General features: G+C 38.4%; 1 protein-coding gene across 5 annotated transcripts in view; it reads left to right on the forward strand.

Moving 5' to 3' along the window:
• camsap1 (calmodulin regulated spectrin associated protein 1) overlaps nt 1–21352 on the forward strand; it is a 55170-nt gene that overhangs the window by 7217 nt on the left and 26601 nt on the right. For 3 of the 5 annotated variants that reach the window (XM_062959796.1, XM_062959795.1, XM_062959797.1), the window contains exon 2: nt 21031–21193. In XM_062959796.1, coding sequence (XP_062815866.1) covers nt 21031–21193 — 163 coding nt within the window. Of the gene's footprint in view, nt 1–14565; nt 14934–15116; nt 15177–21030; nt 21194–21352 lie in introns of those variants that run through there. The other 2 variants (XM_062959799.1, XM_062959798.1) reach the window with 2 other exon arrangements.

Consider the following 21352-nt stretch of genomic DNA (forward strand, 5'->3'; position numbering starts at 1 on the left):
ATAATGCCACCTTACTGGGATCTGTACGCATTATTCGCCGATATATCACACAGTCCTAGAGACTTGGGAAGTGTCCGACATGTGATCCAATACAACAGCCAGCAGAGTGTCTGCTGTGGACTCATCTTGTTGTGTTTCAAGTAATAATAGTAATAATAACAACAAAAACAACAACAACAACAACAATAATAATAACTAGACACTTGGGAAGTGTCCGACGTGTGATCCATTACAATAGCCAGCAGAGTGTCTGCTGTGGACTAATCTTGTTGTGTTTCAAGTAATAGTAGTAGTAGTAGTAATAATAATAATAATAATAATAATAATAATAATAATAATAATAATAATAAATCACACAGACAAACTACAAACACAGGCACAACCATGTGGCCCAAATGATCCATTGGAACTTATGCCTCAAGTACCACCTCCCAGCAGTAAAGAAATGGTGGGATCACAAACCTGCAAAAGTATTGGAAAATGAGCATGCAAAGATACTGTGGGACTTTCAAATCCAGACTGACAAAGTTCTGGAACACAACACACCAGACATCACAGTTGTGGGGAAGAAAAAGGTTTGGATCATTGATGTCGCCATCCCAGTTGACAGTCGCATTGACGAAAAACAACAGGAAAAACTCAGCCGCTATCAGGACCTCAAGATTAAACTTCAAAGACTCTGGCAGAAACCAGTGCAGGTGGTCCCGGTGGTGATCGGCACATTGGGTGCCGTGCCAAAAGATCTCAGCCGGCATTTGGAAACAATAGACATTGACAAAATCACGATCTGCCAACTGCAAAAGGTCACCCTGCTGGGATCTGCGCGCATCATCCGAAAATACATCACACAGTCCTAGACACTTGGGAAGTGTTCGACTTGTGATTTTGTGATACGAAATCCAGCATATCTATCTTGTTTGCTGTGTCATACAATAAAATAATAATAATAATAATAATAATAATAATAATAATAATAATAATAATAGGCCAGGAAAGAAGTTTGGAAATGCAAAACAGCCTCTGATGTTTGCAGAAAGCTAGAAACTTCTCTGCTTCTTTTCTCCCTTTGCTGTTTCTGTTTTTACTTGGGAAGTGTTCCACTTGTGATTTTGTGATACGAAATCCGGCATGTCTATCTTGTTTGCTGTGTCATAATAAAATAATAATAAAATAAGTGTGCTGTACTGTAGGTTGAATTGGGTGAGACTCAATGAAAAACTAGAGCAAAACGTGCTGCAAATTGTGTTACATGGTGTAACACTACAATCATAGAGTCGGAAGGGCCACCTAGTCCTACCCCCATTCTGCCACAATCAAAGCCCTCTTGACAGATGGCCATCTAACCACTTTGGAGCAGGTGGAGAATGCACAAAGGTGGAATCTATGATGGAGGGGACGCTTGTTGTGTGTCACCTTCCTTGCCCTTGTCTGGTGCATTAACCTGGCAGGTGGGAGATGATGGATGCAAAGTGTCAGCTGCACACCAACATACAAACCAGATCCCTTTGTTTGCAGAAAATGAAAATCTTTCTGGATTTGTTATCTTCAGCTCCAAAAACTAGGCCGCGCTCCTCTTGGTTCTGTTGCATTGCCGGACCCAGCAGTTGCAATAATAGATGCTGAAAGTTCCCATTAGGAAATATGATTTTTTGCTACTTGTGATGTCACGTTGCGAGGCTGTCGCCGTTGCCATAGGGAGTCGAGCGGATGCTCTTCTGCCTTTTGTGTGACTCAGGGAATGCGTGCCGGTAGCCAGCCCTCTCTTTCGCCCGGCCAGCATCACGCTCCGCTGGACATCTTGGCAGAAAGAGGACTCTCGGGAAGGTCACTCCACGCCAGGATGGAGCTTGGGCAGGAAAAGCCTAGAATCAGAAGATTGTAGAGTTGTAAGGGAACTCCAAGGGTCATCCAGCCCAATCCCATTCAGGAAGACACCATCTTGACAGATGCTCTTTAAACACCTCCAGGGACGGAGATGCCATTGGACTCCTAGGTAGCATTTTCCACTGCTGAACACTTATTTATTAATTTATTTATTTACTACATTTATATCCCGCCCTTCTTACCCCAAAAGAGACTCAGAGCGGCTTACAAATAGTATTTACAACAACAACAACAACAACAACAACAACAACAACAACAACAATTCTTTATTGATTAGTCACTTTTGACCATATCAAAACATGTAAAACATACAAAACGTACACACTTACGCATACATACAATAAAACCATGTAAAGATACAAAACATCCCGACCTGCGGTCTAATAACCCGCTCCTGGACAAATACAGAGTAAAAAGGTTAAAATTAGTAATTTCCTAAGGAAAGGTTTGAACAAGGACAGGGGCAAGTAAAACAAGTGTCTTGTCCGTAGTAAATTTTAAGTTTGGATTTTGTTAGTGACAGTAATGTATCAGCTCTCAGCTTCCATCTTCTCACAAATGGCCAGTGCTTTTTGTGTAAAAAGGGCCCGTTTTAAAATAGAGTTTTTATCTGAACCCTGTAGAAGGATATGCAATTTCTCCTTATTCTCTAAGTGAGTATGATTCTCCAGCAGAGATCGAATCCCGTTGTAATAGGGGCATTTTAAGAAAAAATGTTCTGAGTCCTCCACTTCTGCAACAACCTCACGACACCCACAGGTTCTCTTCGTATAGGGGATATTCTGATATCTACCTAGCTTGGACTTAATGTCGAGGTGCTCGAATCTAGCCCAGGTAAAAAGTTTTCTAATATATAATGGAAGAGTCAATAAGAGGTAAGTTTCCATGCCCACATTGCATTTAAATTTGGCCAGGTATGGAGTGGCTCTAGCTTGCGCTATGATCATAAGATCATTTTGTGCAGCAATGTCGAGGGCTCTATGGTATACAATTGAGCTCACTTTAGCCCCGAAATTTATTAGCTCGTGTGGGGCAAAACCTATCTTGCTGACTGTGTGACCGAGTCTGCTTAACCATGATGACCACTCTTTGTGGTTTTCTTGTTCTAATAGGCATATGGCAGGAAGTCTATGTGGTTGCATTTGTCTTATTAAATAGTATTTACTAGGCATGTCTGATCGATGAAAAAAATGTTTCAATTCTTGTTTCTAAATTAGGGGGCGCTGGCGCTTCGATATAGAAAGTATTTCCGATTTTTTCACCCCAAAATTTCAGATATTTCCAAAAATTCGTAATGATTCTAAATGTTTCTAAAATGGCGGACGCGCAATCGCTACACACTGGGCTTGTATGGTAATCTTCCATGTGGACGCAGAGGACGTTAGCCTTCACCTTTGCATCCATCGTGGAAGCTTCTGATTGGCCGGGGGGGCGGCAGCCATGTTAGGCTGCGCTAAGCTCCCATTCAAGGTAGGTTGAAGAAACAAAAAAAAATTAAAATATTTTAAAAAATATATTTTAAAAAAAATTTGGGGGAAAAAATTAACGAAACATTAAGAGACAATTAGAGAATGGGCCAACAATGGTTCGAATTACATTGCTGGTTACGCTGTGAGACCATGTCTCGGAATGCGTATCAAAAAGCGAGAACAATCCGAAATAATTCCGATATACGATTCAAAACGATTTTTTGGACATGTAAATACATACAGTGTATTATATCACTAGCACAGCACAACACTAGCACTCTATACAGTAGAATCTCACTTATCCAAGACTCGCTTATCCAAGGTTCTGGATTATCCAAGGCATTTTTGTAGTCAATGTTTTCAATATATCGTGATATTTTGGTGCTAAATTCGTAAATACAGTAATTACAACATGACATTACTGTGTATTGAACTACTTTTTCTGTCAAATTTGTTGTATAACATAATGTTTTGGTGCTTAAATTGTAAAATCATAACCTAACTTGATGTTTAATAGGCTTTTCCTTAATCCCTCCATATTATCCAAGATAATATCCTTGGCCCAGATCTTTTGATCCAACTCATGATTTTAACATTATTTTGTATATTGACGTTTTATGACTGTTTTTATCCATGTTGATGTTTTATTGTTGGCTGATTTGTTTATTGTTTTTGTTTCGATTTTGTGCTGTTGTGTCTGGGCATAGCCCCATGTAAGCCGCCCCGAGTCCCTTCGGGGAGATGGGGCGGGGTATAAGAATAAAGTTATTATTATTATTATTATTATTCACTTATCCAAGGTTCTGCCGGCCTGTTTAGCTTGGATAAGTGAGACTCTACTGTACCAGCATATTGCACCACGCCACTATACTGCAATATTACCAGTAATATTACATGTAATAAATAATATATCATTAATATTATTATATTGTATTATTATTCCAATTATATTGCATTACATTATAATATTTTATCAATACTGTATATACAATATATTAATTATTATTTATTTTTGTTTCACTTCATACACTATGTAAAACAATTTTTGTCCCTGGGTTATACATATCATTTCCTAATCGGTTCTGTCATCAAAACATGGGAAATGTTTTGCTGAAGGCTTTCATGGCTAGAATCACTGGATTGTTGTGAGTTTTCCAGGCTATGTGGCCATGTTCCAGAAGCATTCTCTCCTGACGCTTCACCCACATCTATGGCAGGCATCCTCAGAGGTTGTGATGTCTGTTGGAAACTAGGCAAGTGGGGTTTATATATCTGTGGAATAATGCTCAGGGTGGGAGAAAGGACTCTTGCCTGTTGGAGGCCAGTGTAAATGTTGTAATTAATAATAATGGTTATTATTATTATTATTAATAATGAGTCCCCTTCGGGGTGAGAAGGGCGGAATATAAATGCTGTAAATAAATAAATAAATAATGGTATCTGTTTTTATATGAATTGTTGTTTAGTAGCTTGTTTTATATGAATTGTTGTTTTTACATTGTTTTTAGGCATTGGATTTTTGCCTATTTGTTGTAAGCCGCTTTGAGTCCCCTCGGGGAGAAAGTCGGGGTAAAAGTGATGTAAATAAATAAATAATAAAAATAATAAAACTTTATTTCTGTCCCGCCACCATCTCCCAGAGGGACTTGGGGCGGCTCACAAAACACAAAATAAACAAGTGAAAAACAAAACATAGACAATAAACAGTCCACACAACATCATAAATTCACAGTACCCCCCGGTAAAAACAATAAAATGCAGTGATTTCTGTAAATAAAACAGCAGTATTCGACCTCAGAATTGTAAAGTGCTAAAAAAAGTCTAAAAGTCCTCATATCTATATATATAAAAGAGTGATGGAATCCTGGCGACCGCCAAAACAACAAAACTAAACACCCCCCAACCTCCAAAATTGACAACACAACCCATCATCCACGCCTCTAGGTTGATACAACAAAATGAAAAGAAAAATAAAGTCCTAATTAGAAGGAGAGGAATAATTGTTTTTATCCAATTGCTGTCAGTTAGAAGGCTAAGCTCTGCCCACTTGGTCTCCTAGCAACCCACTCACCCAGGGGACAGGCAGAGTTAGGCCTCTTCCACACTGCCTATAAAATACAAATTATCAGATTTTAACTGGATTAGATGGCAGTGTAGACTCAAGGCCCTTCCACACAGCTATATAACCCATTTATAATCTTATATTATCTGCTTTAACTGGATTATCTGGACTCCAGACCTTTACCCTTTACCTTAACTACCACCAATTCCTCAATACTTTATTTCCCATACCACCATACTTCGCCACAGCAATGCGTGGCCGGGCACAGCTAGTGTATTATAAGAGAGTCTAAACATGACCTTGATTAGCATTCATGGCCTTGCCAGCTTCATGACCTGGCTTCTTCCTGCCTGGGGAATCCTTTGTTCAGCATCGTTAGCTGCCCCCTGATTGAGTCATGTCTGGAATTCCTCTGTTTTCAGAATGTTGTTCTTTATTTACTGTCCTGATTTTAGAGGGTTTTTTTTAATACTAGTAGCCAGATTTTGTTCATTTTCATTGTTTCCTCCTTTCTCCTACCCTGGACCTTCCACAGATATGTAAAACTCCCTGGCTTAGTTTTTCCAATATATCAGTGTATATACAATATACACTAACCTGAAAAAGCATCTTGGAGGAAAAAGTTTCAACCCCTCCAAAAAAATTTTTCTGGCTACAGGCCCCAAAAAACATATAGAGTCCCCATCCTTGCCATCTATGTTTACTCAGCAGGAAGTCTCATTGACTTGAACTGGTCCACTACTACAATTAATTTTTATTTAGTCGAAGTACTGCTCTCCCCGGAGAGGCTTACGGATCAATAGGAAAACAACACAGTCTCTGCCCTTAGGCTTCACAGCCTAAAAAACAACACTGTTGAAAGAGACAGTCGTGTGGGTCAATTTCAGAACCAAAAAACAAAAGAAAACAGCAGTGGAAACGTCTGCTCTGTATTTACAATGGAGAGATAGGACATGAATGCGGAAAATGTTTACCAATGTTCCAGAGTTTCTCAACCTGGGGGTTGGGACCCCTGGGTGGGTCGCCAAAGACCATAAAAAAACATATATTTTACAATGTCTGTTTCCTCTTTTCTACTACTACTACTAATACATTGATATAATAATATATTATTATTAATATAATATGTAATAATAAAGGCTAGGTTTCCTATCCTTTTCCAGTTTTGGATACCATATATACTTGAGTATAAGCCTAGTTTTTCAGCCCCTTTTTTAGGACTGAAAAAGCCCCTCTCGGCTTATACTCGGGTGAGGGTCCTGGTCGACTCATATTCGAGTATATATAGTACATTAATTATTTTTCTCTATTATTACTGGTATTATTACATGTATTATTTTACTCTATTATTGTTACCATTACATTTATTTTACTCATTTTTATTATTATTAATACATTTATTATTTCACTTTGATCTTATTATTATTATTATTATTATTATTGCATTTATTATTTTACTCTATTTATTATTACTTGTATTATTTTCCTGTATTATTGTTATTATTACTAGCTGTGCCCGGCCACGCGTTGCTGTGGCAAAATATGGTGGTATGGGAAATAAAGTATTGAGGAACTGGTGGTAGTTAAGGTAAAGGGTAAACGTTTTCCCCTGACATTAAGTCCAGTTATGTCTGACTCAGAGTGTTGGTGCTCATCTCCATTTCTAAGCCGAAGAGCCAGCGTTGTCCATAGACTCCTCCAAGGTCATGTGGGATGACTGCATAGAGCGGCGTTACCTTCCCGCCAGAGCAGTACCTATTGATGCACTCACATTTGCATGTTTTTGAACTTCTGGGTTGGCAGAAGCTGGGGCTAACAGTGGGGGCTCTCTCCGCTCCCCCAATTCAAACCTGCAGCCTTTCGGTCCAGAAGTTCAGCAGCTCAGCGCTTTAACACGCTGCGCCATCAGGGGATATTATTTCCTAAAGGTTGTGAATATACAATATTTCTGATTGGTTTTTTTTGTCTGTTGGAGGCAAGTATGAATGCTGCAATTAGGAAAAATGATTAGGATGTAATGGCCTTGCAGCTTTAAAGCCTGGCTGCTTCCTCCCTGAGTGAATTTTTTGTTGGGAGGTGTTAGCTGGCCCTGATTGTTTCCTGTCTGGAATTCCCTTGTTTTCAGAATGGTATTGTTTGCGATATTTTATGTGCTTCTACTGTCTGTGGCCCTGAGAAAACAGAGGATTTGCCAGACTTTGATAATGGGAATACTTTGTTGGGAGGTGTTAGCTGGCCCTGATTGTTTCCTGTGTGGAATTCCCCTGTTTATTTACTGTCCTGGGTTTAGAGATTATATTGTTCTGCATTATTCTATCCCAGTAATTATTTCATATTAAAGTAGAATCTCACTTATCCAACATTCACTTATATAATGTTCTGGATTATCCAACGCAGTCTGCCTTTTCATAATCAATGTTTTTGTAGTCAGTGTTTTAAATTCATTGTGATATTGTAGTGGTAAATTTGAAAATATAGTACAGTAGAGTCTCACTTATCCAACATAAACAGGCTGGCAGAATATTGGATAAGCGAATATGTTGGATAATAAGGAGGCATTAAGGATAAGCCTATTAAACATCAAATTAGGTTATGATTTTACAAATGAAGCACCAAAATATCATCTTAGACAACAAATTTGGCAGAAAAAGTAGTTCAATACACAGTAATGCTATGTAATAATTACTGTATTTATGAATTTAGCACCAAAATATCACAATATATTTAAAACATTGACTACAAAAATGCATTGGATAATCCAGAACATTGGATAAGCGAGTGTTGGATAAGTGAGACTCTACTGTAATTACTACATAGCATTACTGCGCATGGAACTACTTTTTCTGTCAAATTTGTTGTATAATATGATGTTTTGGTGCTTAATTTGTAAAACGATTACCTAATTTGATGTTTAATCGGCTTTTCCTGAATCCCTTCTTATTATCCAACATATTCACTTATCCTGCCGGCCTGTTTGTGTTGGATAAGTGAGACTCTACTGTATATTGATAATCTTCTATTATCTGCTTAGAACTGGATTATATGAGGCCCCTTCTTCACAGCTGGATAAAATGCACACTGAAGTGGATTATATGGCAGTGTGGAGTCAAGATAATCCAGTGCAAAGCAGATAATATAAGATTATAAATGGGTTATAGAGCTGTGTAGAAGGGCCTTGAGTCTACACTGCCATATAATCCAGTTAAAATCAGATAATCTGTGGAAGAAGCCTAAGTGAGGCCTAAATCAGCCTGTCCCCTAACTGAAGCCTGGCTGTCCCTTGGCTGGTTGCTAGGCAACCAAGTGGGCAGAGATTAGCCCTCTAAACTGGCAGCAATTGGATAAAAACAATTATTGCTCTCCCTCTAATTAGGACTTTATTTTTCTTTTCTTTTTGTTGTATCAACCTGGAGGCATGGATGATGGGTTGTGTTGTCAAATTTCGAGGTTGCGGGGCCTGTACTTTTGTTGTTTTGTCCACTGCCCTGATGCCATCACTCTTTTATATATATAGATATACATGTATTATTTTACTCTATTATTGTTACTATTACATTTATTTTACTCATTTTAATTATTATTAATACAGTAGAGTCTCACTTATCCAAGCTAAATGGGCCGGCAGAAGCTTGGATAAGCAAATACAGTAGAGTCTCACTTATCCAACATAAACGGGCCGGCAGAATGTTGGATAAGCGAATATGTTGGATAATAAGGAGGCATTAAGGAAAAGCCTATTAAACATCAAAATAAGTTATGATTTTACAAATGAAGCACCAAAACATCATGTTAGACAACAAATTTGGCAGAAAAAGTAGTTCAATACGCAGTAATGCTATGTAGTAATTACTGTATTTATGAATTTAGCACCAAAATATCACGATATATTGAAAACATTGACTACAAAAATGTGTTGGATAATCCAGAACGTTGGATAAGCGAGTGTTGGATAAGTGAGACTCTACTGTATCTTGAATAATAAGGAGGGATTAAGGAAAAGCCTATTAAACATCAAATTAGGTTATGATTTTAAAAATTAAGCGCCAAAACATCATGTTATACAACAAATTTGACAGAAAAAGTAGTTCAATATGCAGTAGTGCTATGTAGTAATTACCGTATTTACAAATTTAGCACCAAAATATCATGATATATTGAAAACATTGACTACAAAAATGGCTTGGATAATCCAGAAGCTTGGATAAGCGAGACTCTACTGTACATTTATTATTTCACTCTAATATTATTAGTGTTATTACATTTATTATTTTACTCTATTATTACATTTATTATTTTACTCTATTATTATTAAAAGGATACATAAGCACATTTACATTGAAGAAGGTGAGGACAAAGATTTAATGAGAATTGGACAGCCTTATCTTAAATTACAGTTTTGTGTAAATATTCAAAAATATTTAACCTACTGATGCCTCAATTAATATAATTTTATTGGTATCTATTTTTATTTCTGAAGTTTACCACTCTCGGCTTATACTTGAGTCAATATTTTCCCAGTTTTTTTGTGTTAAAATTAGGTGCCTCGGCTTATATTTGGGTCGGCTTATACTTGAGTATATACGGTATATATATGTGTGTGTGTGTCTGTGTGTGAAATGACAGATGAAAAGAAAAGCCCAACCCTCCCACAAGTCGGTACTGTCATATATATGACATGTGAGGCCAACTCCGAATTGAATTGTTACCGTGGCAACATGTGTGTGCCTGTGAATATATATATGTGTATATGAATTAAATCCACCCGACTGCCACCAAATATAATGGCCGGGATGGTTCATTATCCCTTTCCCCCTTTCAGGAATTAAAATCAGCTTAATATCCCAAGGAAGATGGGGACAGTCTTTGTAATGAAATTATCGGACAGAACCAGAAAGGCTCCGGATATGTAATAATGTAGTTATCAGTAATTGCTTTGTTCATTGAGACGATCTCCTTCCACATAACATTTTACAATCTTGTTGAACTTGTATTGATATCATTTATAATGATCCTTATTATATATTATATTATTATATTAATGTATTATTATTATTGACACAAAGACATAGAATAACATAGCAAACTAGATATATATGCTGGATGATGATGATGATGATGATGATTATTATTATTATTATTATTATTATTATTGGGAGATCTCATAACAAACTTTGCAACTTGTTCCAAAGAACCGTAAGTCTAGTGTCAAGACTCTATTCTGCTTTGGTCAAACTTCATCTGAAATAACATTGTCTCCAGTTCTGGGAAATCTGTCAGGGGTCTGGCCATCTGTCGGGGATGCTTTGAACCTGTCTGGCCATCTATTGTGGAAGGTTTGAATGTGATTTTCCTGGTTCTGGCAGGAGGTTGGACTGGATGGCCCGTGAGGTCTCGTCCAACTCTATGATTCTATGATTGATGGATGGCCATCTGTCGGGAATGCTTCGATTGGGTGTTCAGTGCTATATTTTCCTCTTAGCATCTATCTATCTATCTATCTATCTATCTATCTATCTATCTATCTATCTATCTATCTATCTATGTAAAGTAAAGGTTTTCCCCTGACATAATAATAATAATAATAATAATAATACAGTAACAATAATAATAATATAATTAAATGGTAATAATAATAATAATAAACACTATGTAAAAGATAAAGGTAAAGGTTTTCCCCTGACATAATGATAATAATAATAATACAGTAATACTAATAATATAATAATAATATGGTAATAATAATAATAATAATACAGTAATACTAATAATATAATAATGTGGTAATAATAATAATGATAATAATAAACAATATGTAAAAGATAAAGGTAAAGGTTTTCCCCTGACATTAAGTCTAGTTGTTGGTGCTCATCTCCATTTCTAAGCTGACGAGCTGGCGTTATCCATAGACACCTCCAAGGTCATGTGGACTTCATGGAGCGCCATTATCTTCCCACCAGAGCGGTACCTATTGATCTACTCACATTTGCATGTTTTCAGACTGCTAGTTTGGCAGAAGCCAGGGCTAACAGCAGGAGCTCACCCCGTTCCCTGGATTCAAACCGCCGACCTTTCGGTCAGCAAGTTCTGTAGCTCAGCAGTTTAACCCACTGCACCACTGGCAGTTTACATAGCGATGATGATGATGATGATGATGATGATTATTATTATTATTATTATTATCATCATATTATTATTATTATTATTATTTTATTATGACACAGCAAACAAGATAGATATGCTGGATTTCGTATCACAAAATCACAAGTCGAACACTTCCCAAGTGTCTAGGACTGTGTGATGTATTTTCAGATGATGTGCGCAGATCCCAGCAGGGTGGCCTTTTGCAGTTGGCAGATTGTGATTTTGTCAATGTCTATTGTTTCCAAATGCCAGCTGAGATCTTTTGGCACAGCACCCAATGTGCCCATCACCACCGGGACCACCTGCACTGGTTTCTGCCAGAGTCTTTGAAGTTCAATCTTGAGGTCCTGATAGCGGCTGAGTTTTTCCTGTTGTTTTTTGTCAATGCGACTGTCACCTGGGATGGCGACATCAATGATCCAAACCTTTTTCTTTTCCACAACTGTGATGTCTGGTGTGTTGTGTTCCAGAACTTTGTCACTGGATTCGGAAGTCCCACAGTATCTTTGCGTGCTCATTTTCCAGTACTTTTGCAGGTTTGTGATCTCATCAGTTCTTGACTGCTGGGAGGTGGTACTTGAGGCATAAGTTCCAATGAATCATTTGGGTCACGTAGTTGTGCCTCTGTTTGTAGTCTGTCTGTGCAATTTTCTTACAGCAGCTGAGGATATGATCCATGGTTTCATCGGTTTCCTTGCAGAGTCTGCATTTTGGGTCATCAGCTGATTTTTTGATCTTGGCCTTAATTGCATTTGTTCTGATGGCTTGCTCCTGGGCTGCAAGGATCAGGCTTTCTGTCAAATTATTATTATTATTATTATTATTATTATTATTATTATTATTATTACTGCATTATTATTATTATTATTATTATTACTACATACCTATGTGTATGTGTGTATCTATATATACATATACAAACCTTATACTTGTATTTATGCTTATATGTAAATTTACGGAACCTTATACTTGTGTGTATGCCTGTATCTATATGTAAATATACAAAACCTTATACCTGTGTGTATGTGTGTATCTATATGTAAATATACAGAACCTTATACTTGTGTGTATGCCTATATCTATATATAAATATACAAAACCTTATACCTGTGTGTATGTGTGTATCTGTATATAAATATACCCAACCTTACACCTGTGTGTAATGCATGTATCTATGCATTTTGTGATATTGTGGCTATTGGAGCCATCAGTGCTTTGTGCCCTTTTCACACGGCCTGGAAATGCCTGTCTGAGGCGGCCGCCTCACTCCCGACCCTGCGGAAACCCTTCATCGCCTGTTATTAGAAAGGATACAACCGTAAGCTGATTAAGCAGATTACACCATTTAAAAACGTGTGCTAAAAAAAGAAGTCCCTCCAATGAAATCATCTCGCAGCTTTTTGGGGAAACAAGTTAATATATGTTGTTTTTTAACACACTCTATTTATATTTAAAACACAGATCGCAAGCTTCGTGGTTCTATCTACAGTGCCATCTAATGCAGCGTGAAACTGCATTACATGGTCAGTGTAGACTCATATGATGCATTTTAACTGCATTATGAGTCCACACTGAGCATCTAGTCCAGTTTCAAACTGTGTTATTGTCAGTCCACATTGAGTATCTAGTCCAGTTTCAAATTGTGTTAGTGTTGGTCCGCACTGAGCATGTAGTGCAATTTCAAACTGCGTTAGTGTCAGTCCACACTAACCATTTAGTGCAGTTTCAAACAGTGTTAGTGTTAGTCTCCACTAAACATTTAATGCAGTTTCAAATTGCATTATTGTTAGCACTGAGCATCTAGTCCGGTTTCAAACTGTGTTATTGTTAGTCGGCACTGAGCATTTAGTGCAGTTTCAAACTGCATTAGTGTTAGTCCGCACTGAGCATTTAGTGCAGTTTCAAACTGTGTTATTGTTAGTCGGCACTGAGCATTTAGTGCAGTTTCAAACTGCATTAGTGTTAGTCCGCACTGAGCATTTAGTGCAGTTTCAAACTGCATTAGTGTTAGTCCGCACTGAGCATTTAGTGCAGTTTCAAACTGCATTAGTGTTAGTCCGCACTGAGCATTTAGTGCAGTTTCAAACTGTGTTATTGTTAGTCGGCACTGAGCATTTAGTGCAGTTTCAAACTGCATTAGTGTTAGTCCGCACTGAGCATTTAGTGCAGTTTCAAACTGCATTAGTGTTAGTCCGCACTGAGCATTTAGTGCAGTTTCAAACTGTGTTATTGTTAGTCGGCACTGAGCATTTAGTGCAGTTTCAAACTGCATTAGTGTTAGTCCGCACTGAGCATTTAGTGCAGTTTGAAACTGCATTAGTATTAGTCCGCACTGAGCATTTAGTGCAGTTTCAAACTGTGTTATTGTTAGTCCATACTGAGCATTTAATGCAGTTTCAAACTGAGTTATTGTTAGTCCGCACAGAGCATCTAGTGCGGTTTCAAAGTGCATTATTGTTAGTCCACACTGAGCATTTAGTGCAGTTTCAAACTGCATTAGTGTTAGTCCGCACTGAGCATTTAGTGCAGTTTCAAACTGTGTTATTGTTAGTCCATACTGAGCATTTAATGCAGTTTCAAACTGAGTTATTGTTAGTCCGCACAGAGCATCTAGTGCGGTTTCAAAGTGCATTATTGTTAGTCCACACTGAGCATTTAGTGCAGTTTCAAACTGCATTAGTGTTAGTCCGCACTGAGCATTTAGTACAGTTTCAAACTATGTTATTGTTAGTCCGCACTGAGCATTTAGTGCAGTTTCAACCTGCATTAGATGATAGTAGAGCCTTTAAAAGCACTTATCTGCCTCACTTAAATATCATGGCCAACTGGATTTAGCTGTCATTGATGCACTATTAATGAGATATGAGTATAATCATGATTATACTAATTATATTAACTAGGAAGTAAGCTATTCGAATCCCAGACTGGAAAAAAATTAAGGTATGTCCACACTGGGTACTTAACGCAGTTCCACACCGCTTTAAACTCCCAGGGCTCAATAGGTCTCCTGCAGAAGCCACGCCCCCTGCTCGCTCTCTCGTTGCCCCGCCTCCTTCCAAGTTTCCATCTCATCATCGCCTAGGAGACCGGTTGCCAAGGCAGAGAGCGGGAGAAGGCCGCTCGCCCCGCCCACTTTCCCTGCCTGTCTCCCTCCCTCCCTGTTTCGCGCATGCGCCGACGGGCCCAGCCGGCCCTCTTTCCCCTCAGCCGTCCGTCAAGCGGTGGGGAGGTGTGTGAACGCGCATGCGCGCGCCCCCGCCTTCGCCTCCCTCCCTGCTTCCCTCAGCCAGGCTCGGAGGCCGGGTCTGCCTCCTTCGCCCCTCCGCGGACCTCCATTTCCCCCCCTCGAGCCGGGGCGCGGTCGAGGCGGCGATGAGGTAAAAACGAGGCCTGCCCTGGTGGTTTGTGTTTTCCTTGTTATGGTTCTTATGGAGGAGAAGGAAGGCGGGCTCCAGTGCGGCAGGTTGGGCCGCGAGGTTCCCAAATGGGAGGGAGGGGGGGGGGCCTGTCTGGTTTCTGACAGTTGAGGAGGGAGGGGTCACGTGATGGTATGATTAGTATTGTTATTTTGGAAGATGAGAGAGAAGGGAAAAGAGTGGTGCCGTTGTGGTCATTGTGTGGTGGGTTATTGTGTGCCAGGGGCTCATGGGCGTCGCAGTAAGGGTGGGTGGGCCAAGAACATCTCTGTATGAATTACTATATCTATATATCTGTTTATGTGTATAATATATAGATAGATAGTGTGGTTAATTATTGTGTGTCAGGGACTCATGGGCGCCTCAGTAAGGGTGGGTGGGCCAAGAACATCTCTCTATGTATTACTATATATATGTGTGTGTGTGTATATGTGTATAATATATAGATAGATAGTGTGGTTAGTTATTCTGTGTCAGGGACTCAAGGGCACCTCAGTAAGGGTGGATGGGCCAAGAACATTTATCTCTCGATAAATTACTATATATATATCTGTATATGTGTATAATATAGATAGATAGATAGATAGTGTGGTGAGTTATTGTGTGTCAGGGACTCATGGGCGTTGCAGTAAGGATGGGTGGGCCAAAAACATCTCTCTATGTATTACTATATCTATCTATCTATCTATCTATATAATATATATATGTGTGTGTGTGTATGTGTATATATTGTGTGATTATTGTGTGTTAGGGACTGATAGGGGTGGGTGGGCCAAGAACATCACTTTCTATGTATTACTATCTATATATCTGTATATATGTATAATATATAGATTGATAGTGTGGTGAGTTATTGTGTGTCAGGGACTCATGGGCGTCGCAGTAAGGATGGGTGGGCCAAGAACATCTCTCTATGTATTACTATATCTTTATATCTGTGTATAATATATAGATAGATAGTGTGGTTAGTTATTGTGTGTCAGGGACTCATGGGCGTCACAGTAAGGGTGGGTGGGCCAAGAACATCTCTCTCTATGTTTTACTATACCTATCTATATATCTATATAATATATATATATATATGTGTGTGTGTGTGTGTGTGTGTGTGTATATATTGTGTGATTATTGTGTGTTAGGGACTGATAGGGGTGGGTGGGCCAAGAACATCTCTTTCTATGTACAGTAGAGTCTCACTTATCCAACACTCACTTATCCAGCGTTCTGGATTATCCAACACATTTTTGTAGTCAATGTTTTCAATACATTGTAATATTTTGGTGCTAAATTCATAAATACAGTAATTACTACATAGCATTACTGTGTATTGAACTACTTTTTCTGTCAAATTTTTTGTATATCATGATGTTTTGGTGCTTAATTTGTAAAATCATAACTTAATTTGATGTTTAATAGGCTTTTCCTTAATCCCTCCTTATTATCCAACATATTTGCTTATCCAACATTCTGCTGGCCCATTTATGTTGGATAAGTGAGACTCTACTGTATTAGTAGACATATATATATATATATATATATATATTTCTGTATGTGTGTGTGTGTATATATATATATATATATATCTGTGTGGGCGTGTATGTATTGTCTGATTATTGTGTGTCAGGGACTGATGGGCATCTCAATAGTGGTGGGTGGGCCAAGAACATCTCTCTCTATGTATTACTATCTCTATATATCTGTATATGTGTGTGTGTATGCGATATATATATGTGTGTGTGTGTGTGTGGTTAGTTATTGTGTGTTAGGGACTGATGGGCATCCCAGTAAGGGTGGGTGGGCCAAGAACATCTCTCTCTAGGTATTACAATATCTGTACATCTGTGTGTGCATATACCCTGTTTCCCCTAAAATAAGACATCCCCAGAAAATAAGACCTAGTAGAGGTTTGCTGAATTGCTAAATATAAGACCTCTCCCGAAAGTAAGACCTAGCACCGTTTGTGTTTGGAAGCATGCCCACCGAACAGAACACCAGAGCATGCAGGTTTGGTAAATGTACATACCATAGATTGTTATATATGGAAATAATGGTAGTAACAAGAAATTCTTGATAGGATTCACAGTTTGTCTGGTTATGCTGGTTTGTGATGACAACTACTGTACTGTATATAATAAATGTTCATTTTTTTGTTCAACAATAAATGTGAATTCTTTTTCATGGAAAAATAAGACATCCCCTGAAAATAAGACCTAGAGCATCTTTGGGAGCAAAAAATAATATAAGACACTGTCTTATTTTCGGGGAAACACAGTGTGTGTGTGTGTGTGTATATATATATATATATATATTTGTATATATGTATATATGTATTGTATATATATATGTATATATATATGGTGTAGTAATTGTGTGTCAGGGACGTATGAATGTCTCAGTAGGGGTGGGTGGGCCAAGAACATCTCTATATAACTATATATATCTGTGTGTATATATGTGTGAGTGTGTATCACATATATATGTATGTATATATTGTGCAGTTATTGTGTATGAGGGACTGATGGGTGTTTTGGAGGTCATTTCAATGGGGATGGGTGGGTGGGCCATTAACATCTCTATCTATATGTGTGTGTGTGTTTATGTGTGTGTGTGTGTGTGTGTGTGTGTGTGTGTGTATATATATATATATATACATACATATACATATATACACACACACTATTGTGTATGAGGGTGTTTCAGTAGGAGTAGGTGGGCCAAGAACATCTCTCTATATAACTGTATCTATGTATATCTATATCTTTATGCATGCATGTGTGTATACACATATATATATATACATTGTGTGCTTAGCTATTGTGTATGAGAGACTGGTGGGTATTTTGGGGGCCATTTCAATAGGGATGGGTGGGCCAAGAACACCTCTTCTCTATATCTATATATGTGAGTGTGTGTGTATTTATATCTAACATATACGCTCACTATTGTGTATGGGGGTGTTTCAGTAGGAATAGGTAGGCCAAGAACATCTCTGTATATACCTGTATGTATGTCATATCATTGTGTATGAGGGACTGATGGGTATTTTGGGGGATGTGTCAATGAGGATGGGTGGACCAAGAACATCTCTATCTATGTATATATCTATATCTTTATATGTACACATATATATGTATTATATTTATGTGTTTATATATTGATACGCACACACTGTACATACAAACATATACAATAGTGCTCTTTCCTGGAAAGGAAAACACTTTGACCCATCCGTTATATATTCCTAATTCTGCTCCATAATGACATCAGCCCTTCCTAAAATAACCTGACTTCCCATATATATATATAAAATATAATATTAGTATTCACATATGTATGTGTGAACCTCACACACTCCCTCTGTCTCTATCAATATACACATAGACACACACATATATTTAAAATAGATATACATAAATGCATGCACAAACAGTAAAATGGTAGGCCTCTCTCCTGCAAAGAAAAACTTTGACCCTTCACAAAATAACCTAACTTCCCCCAAATGCATTTCAAAATAACCTAACTCCTCCAAACAACATATAAAAAATAATTTATATACACACATTGTGTTGAGGAAAGCAAGGACATATAAGGGTATGGATTGGTTATGTGTGAAGGATTGATAGTATTAGGTAGCAGAAACTGGGATGCACAACTGGTTGAACCAAGGTTTTTTTTTAGGGTATGCATGTTTTCTGGACTAACTGGGATTGTGAGGCCTCTTGGAAAGGATGGCCTACAGGGCATTGAGTAGCAGTAGTGAAAAGTGAGTTTAGGGGTTTTTTTTAATTGTTACTCTGTGTGAGTGTATGAATAAAAGGAGATTTTTTTTGGCATTATTGGATGGAGTGATGGATAAGAACTAGGGCCAATAGTTAGACATGGAATATCTTGGGCAGAACTGGGAGGAGGTTTTATATATTGTTTGTGTGGCCTTATCAGACATGGGGCATTAATGGGATGGAGATGCCGGAGGGCTACAAGGCCAGGAGCAAGACTATGGGGAATTGTGGGCAACCGATGGATAGAGGCAACGATGTAGGTAGGCCAGGTTTGTGTGTGCACACAGAGTAAGGTTATTCAGTGCACTGGGCTAAAAAGAGTTATGGGGCAGGTGGGGAGGGGTAGTAGATGGAGTGTACATGGGAGAGGCCTGAGCAAGGGTTGAAGTCTCTATGGGGAGGTGAAGAACAGTGGCTGGGACAATAGGGAGGGAAGTTGTCAAAAGGTTGATACTGTGATGCTGGATCTCTTTCCAAATCCAGAAATGGAGAGTTGAAAAAGTAATATTAGCATCTTAGTCATTGTTCATGTCATATTGCATTATGTGTACTCTATTTTTATGGATCATTGATTTGAAGAGTGCTGAAGGACAGAGACTGGAGTGGGGGATGTATAATAAAGAGTTGTGTCAAGGATCAAGCTTGAATTTATTTGTTGGTTTAGTGTGAACGAGGGCTCGCAACAAATAGGAAAGTGGGGCGTGTTTGGAACAGACAGTGATAGTTGAGGATGTGGGATCAGATTCTAAGCACAGTTGGTCGGTTAGTTATATTATAGTTTTAGTTATAGTTATATTAGTTAGTTATATTAGTTATATTCATGTTGATTGGTACTGTAACTGTGTTCATTTTAGATCAAACTGTTTTTACTGCTGTTTTATGATATTGTTTTTATTATGTTTGTTCGTTCATGCTGTTGTATGTTTTTGGACAACTGACTGTTTGTACATGCTGGAAACCGCCCTGAGTCCTCTCAAGGGGATGGAGCGGTGTATAAATAAAGGATTATTATTATTATTATATTATTATTATTATTATTATTATTATTATTATTATTATTATTATTATTATTACAGTAGAGTCTCACTTATCCAAGCCTCGCTTATCCAAGCCTCTGGATAATCCAAGCCATTTTTGTAGTCAATGTTTTCACTATATTGTGATATTTTGGTGCTAAATTCGTAAATACAGTAATTACAACATAACATTACTGTGTATTGAACTACTTTTTCTGTCAAATTTGTTGTATAACATGATGTTTTGGTGCTTAATTTGTAAAATCATAACCTAATTTGATGTTTAATAGGCTTTTCCTTAATTGCTCCTTATTATCCAAGATATTTGCTTATCCAAGCTTCGGCCGGCCCGTTTAGCTTGGATAAGTGAGACTCTACTGTATATGGGGTTTAAAGTGGGAGGTGGAAATATATTCGGTTGAGATTAAATAATTTTGAAAATAATAATGACAACAACGTCCCTAATAATACCCTAGGGGTATAATAATAATTCTTAGGGGAGATTATAATTGGCTAGAGGCCATGGGGTATTTTGGGAAGCAGGAGAGTGAGATGGATGAGAAAGACGGTGCTGAAAAGATGCCCTTTGTTGTCTTTGTTGGGGAGTGAGACTCCTGCAGGAAAGGTATGTCTCAGCACCTTCCTTTTTGCCACCCGGTTCCTGGTGTCTGCTACCGGAGCATGAAACGGACATGCGAGATGTCGTGGAAGGATTCCTATCCTGCTCTCTCTCACTTCATCCTTTTCCCTCGCGGAGTGTCTGGTGCTTTTCTTCATCTCAGCCAGCTGCTGATCCCTCTTAGGGGTAGGATGAAGGAAAGAGACAAGGGTATCCAAGAGCAAGGGAACCTTAGGCCTGCTGCCTTCTGTTGCCGCCTTCCCCTGCTGTGCCACTCTTGCTACCTGCCCCCATTCCATTGTTGGAGAAATCAGATAATAGAATTTTCCCCTTCAGTAAACTGCTTGGTACCTGTTTATATCATCAGGCTGGTAACTCTAGAGGGGGAGAGGCGTGCGCGGCCAGTCTAGAAGGATGAGTATGTAGTCTGTTCCTTTTAATTAATATATATAAACAAAGCATTGCATAGTCTGACTGCTTCACACTGATCAAACCCCTTCAGAAAAAGAAAAGGAAAAAAAAAACACCTCTGGCATTTCAATAGCTGAAGGATCTGTACCCAGCGTTGTACGCGTGAAACTGCGATGTATCTTGTAAATTGTAGTTTTTGGAGTGCTAGGCCCGGGTTTCTTTCATTTTTCTTTCAGATGGTGGATGCTGATGTTTGTGCTGGTGGGGATAGCACAAGAAGAAAAATGGATGCTCTAACAGATAGTGCAGCTGAGATCGTTCCATTGGAGCTCTATGATTCAGCCAGAGCAAAAATAGCAGCTAATCTACAGTGGATCTGTGCAAAAGCCTATGGAATAGGTAAGACTCCCCATTGGGTGATGATGCTTTTGTTATTTTTTTTCCCTTTTGCTTTGCCCTTTCCGATGTTAAGTGGTTTTGAGATGATCTGTGTTTTAAATATCAATTGTGTCAAACTGATTTGCTGACTGGCCTGTTCCTATGTTTTCAAATGCAAGG

The sequence above is a fragment of the Anolis carolinensis genome, unplaced genomic scaffold, assembly GCF_035594765.1.
Source record: "Anolis carolinensis isolate JA03-04 unplaced genomic scaffold, rAnoCar3.1.pri scaffold_7, whole genome shotgun sequence".
Lineage (NCBI taxonomy): Eukaryota > Metazoa > Chordata > Lepidosauria > Squamata > Dactyloidae > Anolis > Anolis carolinensis.